The 19579-nt window shown below is 41.1% G+C and overlaps 1 protein-coding gene across 5 annotated transcripts in view; it reads right to left on the bottom strand.

The window, feature by feature from the left end:
* TRMT11 (tRNA methyltransferase 11 homolog) overlaps positions 1–19579 on the bottom strand; it is a 72715-nt gene that overhangs the window by 18191 nt on the left and 34945 nt on the right. For 4 of the 5 annotated variants that reach the window (XM_028510884.2, XM_036024659.1, XM_036024658.1 and 1 more), the window contains one exon: positions 7006–7559. The exons of the other annotated variant lie outside the window; for it this stretch is intronic. In XM_028510884.2, the coding sequence (XP_028366685.2) occupies positions 7428–7559 (132 nt within the window). In that variant the 3' untranslated portion in view covers positions 7006–7427. Of the gene's footprint in view, positions 1–7005; positions 7560–19579 lie in introns of those variants that run through there. 5 annotated transcript variants of the gene reach the window in all.

Below are 19579 nucleotides of genomic sequence, written 5' to 3'. Positions count from 1 at the left end.
TTTCTTCAGCAGGTTTTTCTTAGAAGCAGCTAACAACAACTTATCAATTTCTGTAAGCCCAAACTCGACAATGTAGCACATCCACCCATCCACTTCAGTCAGAGGCACATCATCCCAAAGCTAGTGTTACTACTCTCTGTAGTGCAAGAGCGTAATTTTGTCTCATTAGTAATTTGAATACAAATTTCGTGTAATAAAAACGTGCAATTGCCTGATCCAATTTCATGAGTATTTGGTCATGCCAATTCTCTTTACTAAATGCACATATCATGCAGCAGGAAATGTGACAGAATGAACCTCAGAGCTGCAGAGTGGACCTTCAGTCCGTGGTTCTGTGTCCAAGAGATCTCTGCTCCTCACGCAAACGGTCCCTGTCCAGCTCTGCTCTTGCGACTCCACAGCTTGCTGCGCAGTTCTCTACGGCCATTCCAGAGATGCCTCGTGTTCAGGATGTCCAAACCTAAACACATCTTTTTCCACCACTGTCTATTCCAGTTTGGGTCATGCCATTCACCCAGTCTCCCAATGGGAACCCTGGGCAATCCCTTACTCCTCACCCCTGTTCCCAATCACTAGGACCTGCTTCTCTTCCAAGTATCTCCAGGCAATCTCTCCTACCACTGCTCTAGTTGTGACCCGGATGTCGCTAACCTTCTGACTAGCATTTTAGCTGGTGGACCAAGCCCCATGATACTGCCTTCCCACTAAAGATCTGAGATAGCTCTTGGCATAGTATGGGGATATAAATTACGCCGGCCATACTCTATAGCCTTATCTTGTTGATTCCCAGTCCATGTGCCACCTTTCAGTGACTCTGAACTGCATGTAATTTCTACATACCACACTCTCTACACCTCTGCATCAACCAATCACCAGCAGCCTTAAAACATGCGTAACAAGACAAGTGGAGCAGCACATGCAGCTTGTTTTTGCACAGTGCAACAGTGGTTGCAACAGTGGTTGCCATTCAAGTAGCGGTTACCACTAAAGTAAAATAGAAAAAAATGTTAACATTTTGGGGGGATCTAGAGGAAAATGTAAAGAAAAGGAGAAAATTAATTAAAGAGTAAATGAGCTGGCCCTGGCTGGTGTAGCTCAGTGGATTGAGCGCAGGCTGCGAACCAAAGCATCTCAAGTTCGATTCCCAGTCAGGGCACATGCCTGGGTTGCAGGCCACGGCTCCCAGCAACTGCACATTGATGTTTCTCTCTCTCTTTCTCTCTTTCTCCCTCCCTTCCCTCTCTGGAAATAAATAAATAAAATCTTTAAAAAGAAAAAAAAAGAGTAAATGAGCTGAAATACTGATTTTCCTGCTAGTGTTTATTTTCCTGCTTCAACATCAGTAATCAAGCACACCAGGTAGAGGAGTCCTTTCGGACTGGACTGTCACAATACCTTCGTCGTGCTCGGTTTTAGAAAATATGCCTGGCTTGAGACTCGAGCTATTATGCACCCATTATCTCTGAGTTGAAACGCAGCAATTAAAAGACTCGGGTGTCTGACAAAAGACAGAACACGGCGCTGTTCAGAGCTAACATCGGAGCAATGGACTGAGCCTTTCTGGGAAGGCTTGGGGAAGGCTCGGGAAAGGACTGCCAGAGAAAATAAAGAACAAATGCAGAGACGATTTCCAAAGCTCAGAAATTCTAGATGCCTGTGGACGGTATGGAGCACGGAAAGTCTATCAAATACCTTGACTACCAGCCCACGGCCGAGTGGCTTTTGCAATAAAAGGTATAATACCATTGTCTTACCAAGTGGTCCAGAAAGCCAAACACGTGACAGATCAGTTTCAAGGACCAAAAATGGTGTGGCTGGAGGCAACTAACCGGACTGGAACAGCAACACTGGAACCTGAGAAAGTGTCAACTGCGATGACGCACAGCCAAGAGCTTCGAGAGTGGGGGCAAAGATCCGAAGTCCTCCATCTGCCAGGAGCAAGCTGGACACTTCACGGACTGTGGTCTCCTTCACCACAGGCAACCAGGTCAGCTTCTGGCAGGAGACACAAGTCTGGCACCGGATGGTAGCTCTGCACCAGAAACACGATCCTTTGCTTCGCATCCCACCTTGTAACAGCGGGTGTGGGTGCCACAGCTGGGACAACGGTGGACCCAGGCAACCAGGATGGCAACCGGGTGGTGCCGGCTCAAGCCACAGCTTTATTCTGGTTGTCTCTTGAGAGGACAACCCAGACAGTTCTGTCCTCAGCCACCACCTCTGTCCACTGTTTTCAGCCCCCATGAAAGGGTGTCTTTGACCTGCCAAATCTGTAGTTTTCCAAGTGACAGGCAAAAACCACAAGTCATTAGCCTAAGAGCCTAAGAGACAGTAAAAATGTAACAAGGCTTAGCAAGGAGGGTACTGGCTGGAGCCCCGAGAACGGCTGAGTTCTGCCCACTGAGCAGGCCAACCACATCTCTTTCAGTTCTGTATACCTGGCACTGAGACTCGGCAGCCAAAGCGGCCCAGTGACCACCACTGCATTTCAGTTCAGCCAATCCATCAGCAAAAGAGGTGGCACGCATTTAGAGGAATCTCCTAAATGCAACCTAAATGTATTTTTAAACCCCCTAAAAGTAATCCTTATTCATCAAAGACACCATTGAGCCAGTGCCTTTGTTTCAGGTGGTGGAATTTCCCCCAGAAGGCTGCCACTTTTTCATATTATTGACATCCAAGATGCCACGGGGCCAGAGCCGGCTGCATCCTTGGATGCACCAAGTCCACCTGACAAGTAAGGCTGATTGGCCCTTCCCAACTTGGTAGCCACGAGGCTGCTGGGTCCACTCCATGATGAAATTATCAGGCCCTATGGCTCAAGCGTTCAGTTTTGACAAGAGCCCAGTAGTCTGCTAATAGTTGTTTTTCAGGAGGGGGAGGGGACAAGGGAAATGGAGACACTATCCCTGCCTTTCAAGGGCCCTCACACATCCCCTGCAAAACAGTCGAGTACACAGGGAACTGGTGCTTCCTTAGAAAAACATCCAGACGTGTAAGGCATCTATGGAAAATTTTCTATCAACAAGTATAAATCAGAAAAAAATGAAATGATGCAAAAAAAAAAAGGTTTCGCTGTTTGTGCTGGAAGCCCTCAGACTTGCACACTTGTGGTGAGATACTCCAATCCATTATTTATAATCAAATAAACAAATGTTAAGGAGCTTCTACAGACTTCTAAGGCTCACCAATACCAGCTCTGACCATCTAGATCCACTTCACGAACTTGTAACACATTAGATAAAATACTTGGGCAGTCCATCAAAGGCTAGCTCAAGTGCCATTTACATTTTCAATTTTAATTTTTTTCAGCCAATTTTTTAAAAAATTGACTAGCTTCGCACATAAGCCCAGCTAATCTCCACTGCTGGATGTCAGACAAAATAGAGTTCTTCCAGTAAGCCCTCAGGAGAGACTCGGGAAGGCTTGATTAAAGGAGAGATTTTAAAGTCATAGAGGTCAAAGCAGATTCCTTTTTAGGCAATTCAGTCTGGCATCACAGCAATATGATTACCTTAGTAAGAACATTCAAATTCGACACCAGAAATATACTAAGTACATCCTAATAACCCAAGAAACAGGGCGAGCCTTCGCCCAGAGTGAAGCTGGCTTATCTTCACATGCATCTCTAAGCCCCATTTTGTTCCTCAGCCCAGGCTTCCTCCGAGACAGCCGTGCCCATTTACCCTCCACTCCCCCAAGAGCCTGTCTACAGTGGCTTACGAAGGAAGGGATAAGAGCCAAATTCCAGGCTGGCCTCAGTTATGTCTAAACGTCAGCTTGCTTATCCCACACAGCGAAACCTGTGAGCGTCCCAAGGCAGCTCTCCGAAGGGAGCAGGGTCAGGTTCCCTAGGAAGCTTTTTCACCCCAAAGGACAGACAGGAATGTGCTGTCTCAATGATTCCACGGCTAGATAGAATCACAGATATGTTTATCATTCCATTACAATTCTTTACACTCTAGACCTTATGTTCTCAAACCACTGTTTTAGAGAAGATCTCAGTGTTTTAGTAAAGCACAAACATCATCAGTCTAGTGTTATTGTGTCCGTGTGTATGTTCTGGATTAAGACACTTTTTTTTTGTTTGGATTACAAACCACATTACTTGATAAATATCTGAGAAAAATGGGAGTGGGTGAGTTGGAAATGAAATTAGACTTTCACTTAGCCTATGAATACAATCCTTCTAAGAAAAAGATTCCTTCAAGTGTTTAGTTTTCTAAATAACTTTATAATGGAGCAAAACCATGCTCTTGTATAAAGAGCCAAGGTCCTTATTCTGGTATAATATTCCCTTTCGGTCAAACAGAAAAATCAACAACAAGGTCATCAGTGTTCTCTGCAACACCAAAGTCCATTTCTGCTCCATGTGTCATCAATGTCCTTATCTATTTACACCCTATTTTATCAACAAAGGGTTTTTTCTTCTAACAGAACCATTAACATTAGCTTAGCTCCATTGTCTTTTCAAGGAATATTTATTAAAATAATGTAGAAAGATTATCCCTGTCCCCCCCAAAAATCACCTTCAATAATCCATAAACACTATTTTCTTCCATATCTCTTCAGACTAGCAATAGTTGATAATACTTCCAGCATAAGATGTCAGCAGTTTTTCTAACCCAAATGACTAACGCCTTTGATTTAAGAGCTGGATTTGCTTATATTGGCATCTAGATAACACAACCTTAACATCTAATTTCCTGATGTTAGAAAATAGTCAAATCCCTGCTTCTTTAATTATAATAAGAGTATAAAACATGTGACCTCAAAAGTTATTTCTATGTCTAAAACTTTTAAGGCACATTTTTCATCCAATAATATAAACACATTCACTACAACGCATCTGGTATGTTAACTCACACAAATTCTACTTTCCCTACCAAGCTTGAAATAAAGTTCTTCTTAGTTGTAACACTATTCTGCCTTAATATGCAGGGAATCTCAAGTTTTAAGCAAGATTTCCCCAGAAGGAAATCGTGGTAACACTGACTTACCTCCCAGAATTTAAACAGTTTGAAAATGTTTTCTTGCTCAATCTCTGTATTTAAAGAATTAGTCATAAGGAAGTTAGCGGTGAGCTGGCCCAAACCTGGGTCACTCCGGGCAGGAAGTGGCTGAGAATCTGCAGCAGATCCTAAAATGTGAAAATCTGCTGGCCACTCTGGCTAAACATACCAAAGACCACCTACTCTACTATTCCCTCCCAGCTCTCACAGCAAAATTTCCCCACCAGAATGGATAAGGAGGAGGTTGCTTCCGATGAAACACAACCAAGGTAACCGTCTGGAGTTTATGGATATTTAACATATGCCAGAAAGAAAATTACAGATTTTGTCATATTATAAACATGAAATAGGCTAGCCCACAGACCACCTAGGGCTCACTCACAGATTGTACAGTAAATCCATACTATGAGAACTATCCAAAAAGTAGGCATTTTGCTAGGCGATGTTTTTACTAAGTGAAGAATACACATAAAACTGAAGCAATCCTGGAAATGATCTGCTAGACCTTATGCAGAAAATAATAATATCTTGAAGCCAGAAAATAAAGTCTCTCTTTTTAAAAAATCTGACGCCTCTACTCTAAAATCAAAATTGAGTGCCAACCTTAAAAAAACTACACAAATGCACACTCTGAGCATTTCCGCAATGGGAGACCAAGCTCACTGATAAACATGAAAATAAGCCTCACAATAATGAAGAATCAAAGGCTAGAAGACCTCAATGAGTGGTAATAAGAAATAATTTAAAATATTTTTTAAATGTTAGATGATTTTTAAGGACAAAGGTACTACAACTAATGTTGCACTGTTTCCAGAACTAATTGGACTAATGTTTGTGACAACAAAATCATGGTCTAAGTCTAAAATCTCTATTTTGTTTACTGAATTTATTGGGGGTGGCGCAGGTTAATAAAGCCACCCATTACTGCAGGATGCTAATAGCTTTAGTGCAGGCTCCAGTGCACGCCCCACAGAACGTCATCACCTGCACACCGCACCGTGTGCTCACCACCCACGGTCGAGTCTCCTTCCGTCCTCCCTCACCCCTACTTCGCCTGCCTCCACCTACCTCCACCCCCCTTGCCCTGTCACCATACTGCTTCCCAACTTAGCTCAAACTTGCCCCCCATATAACCTCAAAAAACTTTAAATAACATGGTTTATAACAGAAATACTGAAAATAAATCATCCTTGAATACTTTTAGATTTTCCCCAGTGTGCCACAAATCACATCCAGAAACCCAAACAAAACAATCACTGAAATGTTTGAGATCCACTGCTGAACGAGAGCTGCAGGGTGAGAAGAGGAGACAGAACGAAGGGGACCGCCTGCTCCCTGTCCCCCTGCTCGGGCAGCGCCTCTCCTTCAGAGGTCCTAAGCCATGCACGCTCAAGCTGTGAGTCAGTACAGGCCAGCGCTAACACCGTAACAATAATAATAACATAAATAAAAATAGGCTCTGGTTAGAGGGAGAGGATACGTTTACTGCCGCCTGCTGAGGTACATCTGACCACCGAGAGCAGGAAAGCTATTAGCATCCTGCAGTAATGGGTGTAGTGGTTTTCAAACAAGATATTTTCATGATGGACACAATGTGGACTCAGCAAAGTTTCTCCTTCAAGAAAAATATAGCTTCTATTTCAAAGAGCTCTGATTAGGCTTAATACCATTAGGAAACCATCAAGGACTTGTGTTGTTGTTTCTGCTTTTAACTATCAGTTACTTTCTAAACCAAAAATTGTGGGTAGTTAACTTGACCGACAGTCGAGGTTTAGGAATGCAGGAGCAAATCCAAGGTGCAGACGAGCTTCAGATGTGGACCGGCCTCAGGGAGCTGGGAACCCTTTTAGAGTGTCAGGTCCTAGCCTCTCTCATCAGCACCATTACATTGTTATGACTTACTTGTCTATCATTTACAAGTAAGGGAATGTGATGAAATAAAAATTCATTTCTTCCATCACATTCCCCCTGAAAAGCACTGAATACTGTACACTTTTAGGAATCCTCAGTAAGCTTTATTAGTGGCATTGTAAATCAATTACAATCAAAAACCAAATTAAACAGATCTACCTAATGAATAAATCCTCAGCCACTAGTAACTGCCTCTATTTGGTAGAGAGCAGTTTAGAAAGTCAACAATATTAGTTCCCTTTGTAAATTAATTACAAAAAATATAACTGTTTTCAATTTCCATAATACAAATATAAATTAAATAAGGTTCAAAAGACCACATTCAACAAAATAGTCTATAAAACAAAACTAATTTTAAAAGAGTTTTTCAATTTACTTTGTAACATTTTTTTATATAAAATTATTTAAAACAGTACGTGTTTTCTGTATCATACATGAAAGTTCACATCCAGATGTCTTTTCCATCAAATCTTTATTCTTTCTCCATTGTCAGAATGTTCACTTTCACTCCTGGACAGATTTTTCTTCCTTGGCAATTCTTTTTGTGAGCCCACTGAAATACCTCTCACGAAAGGAGTTATGGCCTTGGTATGGCAGACACTGACCACTCAGCAGATGCGAGTACTGGTCCCGGTTCTGGATAGGTGGAAAAGACAGAAAACAAAGATGTCTGAGTTAGTTTCCTTAGTTAGCTTGCAACCAAAGCAGTCATTTACTTTAAGCCGTATCTCACTCTCTGGCGCATACTTCTTTTTCTAGTGTTGTTTCATTCCCTGAAATAGAAATAAACCACCACTTTATGTATGTGTCTTGCATGGGTGTCCAAAGTGTTTTCACCTGCTTCACCTCATCTCACCCACACAATCCTCTGCACAGAGAGGACAAGCACTTTTTACTGAGAAAACAGAGACCCAGAGAGGACAGATGGTCATCCCAGGCAACACCAGCCGAGATGACCACGTGCATCTTCTGATCCCTAGTTCAGCACAAACTGACATCATCTATGACTGTAAGAATTATCAAATAAGGAAGCTTCTATTCTGAAGGTATATAACAGCAAGGTACTGCATTTGTATAATGTCATACAGGTAAATCAAACTGCTCAGGAGTGCATGTACATTCAGTTAACAAAATAAACCATACCTGATAACTTAAAGTTACCACAGTGACTGAAGATACAAGCGACTTCCCCACTAGCAGACTCAGAGGCAGGTAAGCGCTAGTGCTCACACTGACACCTGACAATCTGGACGAGGATGGCATGTTTCCAGGCTTAGAAGACTGAGAGATAAAGAATGAAAAATCAACTACTCATCCAATGTCACTAGCCATCTCAAGCCCTAGAAATAAAATCTCATCCCCCATGTACTTCTGTAAATTTATATTCCACTGCACGTGGGTTAATGTGCTTGTGAGAACAGGTGTGGAGACACAATTAGAAAACAGGATGCCTAACTTTTTATCCTGATTTCAGTACCAAAATGGTATCTACAAACATAGCTAGAAAATAACAATCCTCGAAATATTTTCACATTCTTCCTTATTCCTGTATGAGATGTGTATCTTAATCTTTCCCTCACAGCTAACATTAATAAAAGCCCAGACCTACCCAAAGTAACATTGTTAGCTGATTTGTTTATTAAGAAACTATTTGGTATAGAATTTTTTTAAATGCACAAAAATTAAATTATTAAACATGCCCAGATTTTCTGATTCATCAAAAAAAAAAAAAGAAAAAAAAAAGGTGGCTACTAAGATTTCATGTCACTAAGTACATCAGCCAAATCCCTGCAAGCACACACAGCCATGCCAATGGTTACCAACTGCAGACGATAAAATCTGGTCAACCTCCAGGTATGCGATTAAGGAGTACCAAATGAAAAGCAGTATTCACTGGGCATTTATTATGGGTCCAAATCCATGCTAAATACTTTATATGTACTATCTAACACAGCCAAACCAGCTCTCAGAGATATTATCACTATTTACAGATGAGGAATCATTTAAGAGTACAGGCCCAAGATAACACAGCTGGTAAATGACACAGCTAGAATTTGAGTACAGGTATATTTGACCCTAGAGACTATACCGTTAACTACAACATAATAAGGGTTTCTCCAAAAGAACTTTGTCCCTGACTCGAGAAGGAAGAGTATCTCTGGGAAGAAACAGGTGATGGACTAAGACCTACCCAGAAAGGAACCAAGTGGATTCCAAGTGTGATTCACTAAGCTCTAGCACCTAAGAAGATGTATTCCAATGACGCAAAATGTTCACACCAAGAGGAGGCTGAAGGAGCACAGGGATGCCTAAAAGATTCCACAAGCCTAGGAGTGCAGGCGACTTCAGAACAGGACTCAGTCTGGTCCCCATCCAGGCCTGTAACGGGGACAGGAGCAGCACAGAACTCAGCACTGATTCCAGCACTCAGCCTTGGTGCCGAGTCAAGCTTTTATCAAGTCTGAGAGTCCAGAAAATTTGTCCAATTCCTGAACTACATTAGCTTAATTCTGGAAGAAATGTTCTTTAGTTGGTTACATTTAAAAGCTAAGTTTAGATGCCGACATCCCTCCTGCTACTTGACTTCTCACAGCTCTCTCTCTCATTCTGCACCTAGTTACCAAAATCAGAATCCTGGGTCAAATCCCTGCCCCTTTTTTTCTCATACTAGTCAGTCTGAAACTCTTAGATTCTGCATCCTAAGTACCTCAGGTCCACTTCTCCTCTTTCCCATAACTTCAGTACTGTAATTTAATAAGCCCTCCCCATTTCTCCTGTTTTTTACCCAAATGATGAGTTGCCCCATCTTCAGTGGTTCCCTCTGTAGTCTTCTCTTCATACTGAGACCAAACTTTACTTATTAAATGCAAATCTAGTATGCCAGCATTTCTGGCTAACATCCAAATGGGTTTCAACTTCCCCCGACTCTGAGGCTTTCTCTTAATGTTTGGGACATAGATTCAACTGCCCATTAGTGTGCTGAATGTCTTGTCCCTTTCCTCTCCTGTACAAGAGGCATCAGCATCCTATCAGGCAATAAGGTCCTCCCCAGCTTTGCCTTCTGTCCTCTTCTCCCTGTGACTCCTCTAGGCCATGCAAAATCACCTCCACTGGAAACTCAGTGTGGACTGCTTCAGGGAATGTCCCGTAGCTGCAGTGGTGAGGAGAATGAGGGCAGAGATGCCTGCCTCCTTGATGCAAGCTTAGAAGGCAGAGGCATGGAAGACAGCTGAGGATAGGCTGGGGACTGACTCAGGCTCAGCTGCTTGCACGCCTAGCAAGCCAAAGCTACCAATTATGCAGCTCACTGGTGGAAGCAAGACACAAAGGCCACAACACAATGGGAAATGGACTTTCATCTTAGACCAGAGAGAGAACTTAACAAAATAGCTTATCTTTGACCAGAAGGACATAAACACGGCAAACTGGTGATAAAGAACAGAGAATTATAAAGATTAGAGTCAGGGATATGAAATGAACAGAAGCAGCCTAGAAAACCCAAAAGTAATGATACATGCTAATTAATGGCTATCTAGAAAACGTGTACTACCTATATGACATTCTGTGAACAGTTTAGACCTCAAAACTTCCTCAGAATAAAGTAAAAGCAAAATAAGCCCCTTATAGACTGTGAGTTGACCTCTACAGGGATCTGGTGGCAGAGAAGAACACACTACTGGGAAAGTCAGAAAGGATATCAACCTTAGAAATGCAGCCTCTGGGGGAAACCCTCTTTTCTGTATCTCTCAGGGAGCTGAGGAAAATCAACATGAGGTGTGTACTTCAGCCCCATGCTGGAACACCTCCTCCTGTATTGTCCCTGACTATGAAATAAGACATTTACAACACAAACTCCTAGAGAAACCCAAAGCTCCAAATCCCTTGTGTATGTAGCCTGGGAGCCATTCTGTTACTGTGCAGCAAAAGTCCTGCGTCAGGGGAAGGCAGACGCTCCGAGGGCTGTGGCTATCATTTTCATAGAAGTGGAAAAGTTATGGCTCATAAAATGTTCCCCATGAAACATTCAGTGTATCTATGGTCTAACACACATAATCACATATATACCACACATGTCAATATCACATGCCACATTTCACATATACCCTGGTCTATATGAACTATACTGTTTGCAACATGCAGAATTTATGTTACCTCAATGCTGAAGAAAATGACAAACTTCTTTTATCTTTTTCTTTCATCCTATCTTTAGTTCAGTTCACTAGGGCTCACACTTGAGATGATATCAACTCTACATATTTTTCATCACCTTTTCATGCCTCCTCTCTGTCTGCATTCCCTGCCCGTCTCAAGCAAGCCTATCTGCAGATGCTTTTCCAAATCAGTATCACGAAGGCCGAAGTGCCCACTTGAGAGGACGAGAGCATCCTCGAGCAACACAGCCCCTGATGTCCTGCAGCGACTCGGACTTGTCCCAGTCCCAGCGTTTGGCCTCTGGTTTTCCTGACACTTCCAATTCTGTCTACCAGTAGATCTATGTGTCACAGACCTTGAGGACCTTGAGTTCTACCAATTTTTAGTAAGCAAGAAACACTTCACAGAAAATAGGAACACACAAAGAAATAGGAAATGCCAAGAAAGAAAACTCTGACACTGAAGGATTACAGATCACCTTTCTCAAATTTCATAACTCCTGGCTAAATTTTGGAGCACTGTAGTAATTAAAGAAATATTAATAAAATATTGGATTATTGATTGCACAGTCTATTGTTTGTCAACTTTTTAAAAAAAATTTATTTTAATCATTGTTCAAATACAGTTTTCTCCTTTTTACTCCCAATCCTCCCCACTTCCCTCCCATTACCACCCTCCCCCTAGTTTTTGTCCATGTGTCCTTTAAGTTTGTTCCCGTGAACCCTTCCCAATGGCCCCTGAAATTCCCTCTACTCTCCCCTCTGATCACTGTCAGTCTATCCCCTATTTCAGTGTCTTTGGTTATATTTTGCTTGTTTCTTTGTTTTGTTGTTTAGGTTCCTGTTAAAGGTGAGATCATATGGTATTTGTCTTTCACTGCCTGGCTTGTTTCACTTAGCATGTTTTCCAGCTCCATCCAAGCTGCTGCGAATGGTAGAAGTTCCTTCTTTCTTTCTGCTGCATAGAATTCCACTGTGTAAATGTACCATAGTTTTTTGATCCATTCATTTACTGATGGGCATCCTGCTTGCTTCCAGCATCTAGCTATTGTAAATTGTGCTGCTATGAACATTGGGATGCATAGGTTCTTTTGGATTGGCGTTTTAGTATTCTTAGGAGAGAGTCCCAGCAGTGGAATTGCTGGGTCAAAAGGCAGATCCATTTTTAGTTTCCTGAGGAAGTTCCATACTGCTTTCCACAGTGGTTGTACCAGTCTACCGCCCCACCAGCAGTGCACTAGGGTCCCCTTTTCTCCACAACCTCTCCAACACTTGTTGTTTGTTGCTTTGTTTATGATGGCCATTCTCATTGGTGTGAAGTGGTATCTCATTGTGGTTTTAATTTGCATCTCTCTGATAGCTAGCGATATTGAACATCATTTCATGTGTCTTTGGATTTTCTGTATGTCCTCCTTGGAGAAGTGTCTGTTCAAGTCCTTTGCCCATTTTTTAATTGGATTCCTTGTCTTCTTAGAATGTAGTCATGTAAGTTCTTCATGTATTTTGGAGATGAAACCCTTGTATGAGGTATCATTGGCAAATGTTTTCCCATACAGTTGGTTCTCTTTTAATTCTGATACTGTTTTCTTTAGCTGTGCAGAAGCTTTTAATTTTGATGAGGTCCCATTTGTTTATTCTTTCCTTTATGTCCCTTGCTCTAGGGGACAAGTCAGTAAAAAAGTTTCTTCGTGAAATATCTGAGATTTTCCTACCTACGTTGTCCTCTAGGACTTTAACGGTGTCCCGTTTTATATTTAAGTCTTTTACCTACCTTGAATTTATTTTTGTATATGGTGTAAGTTGGTGCTCAAGTTTCATTTTTTTGCATGTGGCTATCCAGTTCTCCCAACACCATTTGTTGAAGAGGCTATTTTTACTCCATTTTATGTTGTTTGTCAACTTTTTATAACAAAAATTAAGAGTTTCTTAATTAAAAGTAGGGAAATCTATGCTACATAATGGAAATGCACAGCATTCAGACCAATCACTTAATCTTGTAAGACAAACAGCAAATGTAAATATAGCAAGAAATACACAAGTTCTGATTCAAGCAAGTAACTCATAAATATTTACAACTATGTGTTTTCTATAAATCTATTATAAATTGTCTGCCTCTTTTCACAGCAGATTGTTACCTAAATTTTGCAGACAAGGAAAGGGAGACTTAAGGAGTTTAAGTAATTTGCCATAGGTCACCCAACTAGTAAGTAGCACTGGCAGAACAGTAGCCTAGATCAGACTTCAAAACTCATGCTTCTTCCATCACTTCTTTTCTCTCTCTCTCTCTCTCTCCCTCCCTCTCTCCCTCTTTTTTTTTCAGTAGAAATTACAACAAAACAATGGTTAAAGAGTTAACATCCCACATGGTAGATTGGTGAGTCCTTCAAAATGGAGTTTGACATTTAGAGAACATTCCTCACTGAACAGCAACATTATGGTAGCACATATTTCACATCAAAACTTTTAGACAGAACCCCTTTAACCACTGTCCCACCCAGCCAATTTCCTGTCCCATCAGTACTGCTAATTCTAAACATAAACCACTCGAGGAATTTTAGCACACTTGCCAAAGGAACCAAAGAAGGCCTTTCCAACTGCAGTGAACTTATATGTGTACACTGCCCTCTGCTGGCAGAAGCAGAGTAAATCCTTCTTTACAGTATTTCCTGATGTGGGTGAAGACAGTTGACAACAGGGCTGACCACACCTGACTGTCAGGAGCGCTCTCTGTCCCTCACCGTTTCAGTCCGACTTACTATAAACATCTAGAGTCAGAGAGCACCAACGTGACCAGGATGGCTATTTTTCTTCAGGGGGCATGAGCATTTATTTATTCATCCCATTTTTAAGAGAATGGTGGGGAAACATGCAAACACATATTCACCTCGGTGACTCTAAAGTGAACTGCCGTCCATGGCCAACCTGGAATTGCAAAGTGTTCTCCAGAAGGAGTACACAACTAGACCTTATTCAAGTTACTCCTTAATTATTTGTACAATTATCCCTACACCAAAACAGAGTGCCACAAAATCCACCAAAAAGATATTAAAAGGCAAGTACTTTAACCAGTTATAACTTAATAACTTACAGGGAAACAAATTCTCGAGAAAGAAACAAAACTCTGTTCTGTAGTGATGTTTGAAACGGACACTTCGAATGGAACGAGTGACACTCTGGATCACACCATGAGAAAGGTGTATGGAAGAGCACCTCCCAAATGGGGCGCCATCAATGACCTCACTGAGAACTCCACTTAGGTGAGGCAATCCTTCTAGGAATTAGTGCCTTCTCCCGGAACCTGCCACGCTTCAGTACCATCTCCTCCTTAAGCAGAGGAAAGATGTTACAATTTTCCATAGTATGTATGGTCATTCAGCTGCTTTTTCGGTTTGCTTTTCCTGAGAAAGGAGGCCTAGATACCAAGGGATTGGAAGGTTTTTGTAACACAATTTTTAAAGAGTGATGTCAGGATAATAAAATTCAGTCAATTTTCAAACAGAAAACTTTTAGCTAGCCATAATTATATGTTCCTACTCTTCCCTCAAATGGGTAATTAAAATACTGTTAAATTTGATTTTTTTTTATTCTGGGAAGGTCCAAAATAATCAATAAATATTTACTGAGTGATGAGCAAAACAGTCAAGGTCCGTGAACTCAAATCTAAGGTACCAGTGGGAGACAGACATTAAACAATACACAAACGTATACTTGCAACTGTGATTCAAAACACTGAGAAGAGGGGGTACCGTAAGAATATAAGGAGACACCTAGTTAGACGGAGTGAAGAAAATGGACAAGAAAGGCTTCCCTAAGGAAGGGACATCTGTCTGAAACCTAAAGAACGGATTAAACGTACTCATAGAAAGACAGGGTAAGAAAACATTCTGGGAAGCACAATGAGAGAGGAACACAATGGAGAAGACTCGGAGACTAGAGAGAGGAAAGTACATTCCGGGAACCGAAAGCAGACCAGCGTGGCTAACGCTTGGTAAACAAAAGGGAAAGCGGCTCAAAATGAAATTGGAGAGACAGGCCAGGAGCAGACCAAATTAGTTTTAAAGGTTATCTGAAGGATTTTTAATTACATTCTAAATACCACAGAAAGTCACTGATGACTTTTAAGCAGAGAAGTTTCTTTATTTATTTACATTCTCAGAGATACTCTGGCTACTATGTAAAATACAGTGACAGGCTGAACTGCAGAGGGTGGTAAGCTGGCTGGCAGACTGCTGCAGCAGCCCAGAAAAGGGGCACTGCACCGTGTCCTTCCGGGAGAGGGGGAATGGGTACAACGACATGCAAAACTGCCACCCAGACTTCTGACAGTTATCCTTTATTCCTGTCTCCCTCGCCCAGGTATCTAACCGGTCATCAGCTCCCGCCTGTCTATCTCCCCCACACTCTCATTCTATTGTCTCCTCTAGACCTCCAATCCTGCCTTCCTTAGTGTAAGCCGCCCATCTCTGCGTGACCGCCACAGGGGCCAACACTGGTGTCACAGATTATCTTTCCACGACTCACACCTGCCTGCACAGTAAAGCATCAGCGACTTTCATTAAAACAACTTCTGCTCTCCTGATATCCCTCATGGGCTTGCCAGCACCGAAAAGATGAACTTGGAACTCTTTGGTGTGTAAAGACCTCAACGCTAAAAATCCCTTTGTTTTCCCACTCCGTCTCCAACCACTCCTCCCCCAGCTACACAGTATGCTCTCATGTTAAAGGTCTGGAGTTCCCTCAATGCGCCACGCCGCTCTGAGTCTCTGCATCTTTGTTCAAAATGTGGGCCTCCTCTCTCGGCCGAAGCATCATCTCAGGAAGGTGCTCCCTGGTGTTTGCATAGTAGCACCTTGCTCAGAATCAAGCACATCACACTGAAGTGGGCTGGGTGGCCGCTTCTCCCAGTGTCCAAGTTTTCTAGGGTAAGGTCTACCTATGCCTTACCAGTCTGTGTAGTCCCAACACCTCACACAAATGGTTCCCAAAATACACGCTGAGTGATGAAAGCCACAGTTTTTCCCACAGGGAACATGTGATTGAATCAGGAAAGAAAACATAAACAGAAGAAAAAGACATAAATGTAAAAACTATTAGTTTTTTTCTTTTCTCATAGCATGTCTCTCAAAATTTCACCTGTCCTCAAGACCTTACATTGATATCCATTTATTCACTCCCCGGCAAAATCTTAAATCCTTCTTCAGAGAGGAAAAAGGACTCCTTGGGTACAATTCCCTCAGCTTCCCTGGCCCCGCCCCACCCTCTACTACACACTGGAGCCCCAGCTCTGCTACCTCATCTGCATCTGTCACTCCAGTCCCCACCCACATTCTGACTGAAGCCAAATGCTCTCTCACTGTCCCTTTCCTGCCAAGGGTCACTTTGATAGAATCCCCCAAATGTCAGTCGAAATACCTAAGGATAATCATCAGTTTATAAAATTACTGTTTAGAAACAAGAGATTTCTCCCACAAAGGTGTCACTTTGGGGATGAAGTTGAAAACCATTCAGAAGAAAACCAAATGGCTTTTATTTTAATTACAGGTCGGGTTTAAGTTGTCCTGTTTGTTACTGACAGTTCCTGACAATGAGATAATGATTTCTCCTACCTCACTAGTTTTAACATTATGTCATTTATATTCTCAAAGTGACAGTAGTTTATACAAAACAGCAGTTTCACTGCAAACACTTGAATACAAATGGCTTAAGAAACTTACTCTATGATAAGTGAAAACCAATGATGCTCTCACCATAGTAAAGCCACCAAACTGGCAATGCTCATCTAATTTTGTCAAGAAACTTTTGGACTCATGAAATTTTAAAGCTATGATATACATTCTTAAGTAAGGTGAGAGGAAGAAGGCAGAGAGATGCAAGAGAAAGACAGTGGTGGATCTTCTCTCCTGCAATCAGCAGAGAGTGAAAGGAGATAGAAATGACAGTGCTGAACAGAACGGGCCTCAGTTCAGCTCCGGGGTAATTACCCATGTCCGGCTTTTGTTTAAAAATCCTGCTCCCCTTATCAGAGCTCCCCACTGTTCTGCATCTGTACTGGACAGTGGCTATAGAAACCACTTGTGTTAAAGTTATACAACTATAAACAGCACTAGGCCATTTCCAAACCAAGGACAAGGAGGTCAAAAGTCTGGCATCTAATACTGTTAAGAGAAACCTCTAGTACTGTTCTTAATGGGAACAAGGTAAGGCTGAAAATGAAAATCTTCATCTCTAAATTAGGTACTGACATATAGTCTGTACCTTTAAAAAAAATTCATTACTCTGCAAGATACTAAATTATCTAAAGTCTATTAAAATATTTTTATATAAAAATCTTCATATCTAGAGTTCTGAAAATGAGTTGACTTTTATAAATTAAACTTCTACATCTGGCACTCAGCACCATTTCTTTCTAGCCGTAAAGAAAATACCATGGATATTCCTGCCTTCGTGAGGACGCAGCACTATGAATACACCCTCTACACTAAAATCTGTAATTTCATAACATTTAAAACTTAACCTCAACTACTAAAACAGTACACCAGATAAAAGTGTAATGACAAGTTAGTTACTATATCTAATATTTAATTAAAGTTAAGAAGAACTGTACTAACCCTAACTAAGCAGCAGAGGATGTAAGGCCACGACATGTACAGGCACATACACACTCTCTCACTTTAATTTGGAGACTATTTATCTCCTATGTGACTTTTTAAAACTATCACAATCCATTAAAAGAAAAATTAATAAAATACATTTACATAAAGAGCAACACTACTCTGCTGAGGGATGAACTTGGTAGTGAAATTATCACAAAGGAAAACAGGAAGTGAGTCAGATTAGTGGTTACACCTGCTGGGAGAGGTGTTTGTGATCAGAAATAGCCACAAAAGGAGGTGCTTCTGGGGTGCTGTATCACTCAGTAATCTTGACTTTGGTGGCCAACACACAGATGTTCACTTTGTAAGTATTCATTAAACTGTACACTTACATTGTGGACAAAGAAAGAGACTTAAAATCTCAGGGTTGAATTCTTGGTGGGTTATGGAGTCCCGGAAGACACAAGTTCATGTTTGCATTTGAATAATCCAAGAAAGATAATCCTAAATTACATGATAAAAACATATACAAAAAATACACAAAGTAGAAAATTTTTGAAATGAAAATTATAAAATAAGTTCCCGAGGATTATGCCAACTCCACACATAAATTTCCCATCTCTCTAAACCATTCGTACACCTTGGACACCCAGATTATACTTTATATTTTGCAACTGACCTCTGCCTAAGATTCTGTAGTATCAGTACAGTAAAGACTACTTAAATATATTAAAAGATATAAAATATGAGCATTAGAGCTGAACATAAAAAACAAGTGCCCTGCCTTCAGTGAATTGCCTTGTCCTACAAGAATCATATCCAAAAAGTACCACAAGTAGGACCCAGATATCTTTTTACTGATTTTAGAAAGAGAAGAGGGGGAGAGGGGGAGAAACAGAGAGAGAGACAGAGAAACATTGATTTGTTATTCCACTTATTTATGCATTTATTAGCTCATTCTTTATTCATGTGGTGTCCTGATCAGGGATCAAAACGCAACCTTGGCATATCAGGACGACACTCTAACCAAGACAGCCAAGGGCAGGACCCAGATATCTTAAACAACTGCCTTCCTGGAGCTGGCAGGGGAACGACTTTTGCTTTTTCCTGGTTTGCCAGAAAGAATAACTCAAAACTCTTACAGTAACATTAACTTAACAAAAAATCCAGTTTGGCTGGCAAAATGATTTAGTTGCAGAAGTAAAAAATTAATAAAAATAATAACCCTCTAATATTTAAATTCAAAGAAAAGTATCTTTAACAGCAAAAGTAAGTCATTCAGATGTAGATGACATGATCCTTAAAACTGAATCCATGCAACATAATATGCAGCATCACCAGGATTCCATTTGCTTTCATAAGCCTTTCTCAGACATGTTTATAATTTATAGATAATGCAAGCAGCTTCCTTGACTTGTTTTTGCAAAATAATTTTTAAAAGTTGTCTTTCTCATACAGTCTCTCTCTCTCACACACACACACACACACACACACAACTTTCACACTCTGACGGTAATGAATATTGTACTAAAACCCAGTCTGAGCTCATATCCAATTACCACGTTCTTACGTAGTGTCACCCTGTCTCATTCTTCTTACTGATGAATGAGATAGTATCTATTTCCCACTAGGTATGTTTTAGTTTTACGACAGGAATACGTCATACCTAATCTCTAATCTTTCACAGCTCTAATCATAAGGAAAACGTCCACCATCCCAGAATGGGCAAGCAAAACTCAAAAACATTTCAGAAAGAAAAGTCAACTAGAAGGAAACACCTTTAATTAAAACAGCTGCCAAAGAAAAAAACAACTACTGACATTAATTCTGAGAAAGGATAATGCATAATGGAATCAGGAACAAGCATTATGTCTGCAAAACACCAGTTTATCACCAGCAATATCACTTTACC

Source organism: Phyllostomus discolor, chromosome 4 (assembly GCF_004126475.2).
Source record: "Phyllostomus discolor isolate MPI-MPIP mPhyDis1 chromosome 4, mPhyDis1.pri.v3, whole genome shotgun sequence".
Lineage (NCBI taxonomy): Eukaryota > Metazoa > Chordata > Mammalia > Chiroptera > Phyllostomidae > Phyllostomus > Phyllostomus discolor.
This window is presented reverse-complemented; position numbering and strand designations above follow the sequence as displayed.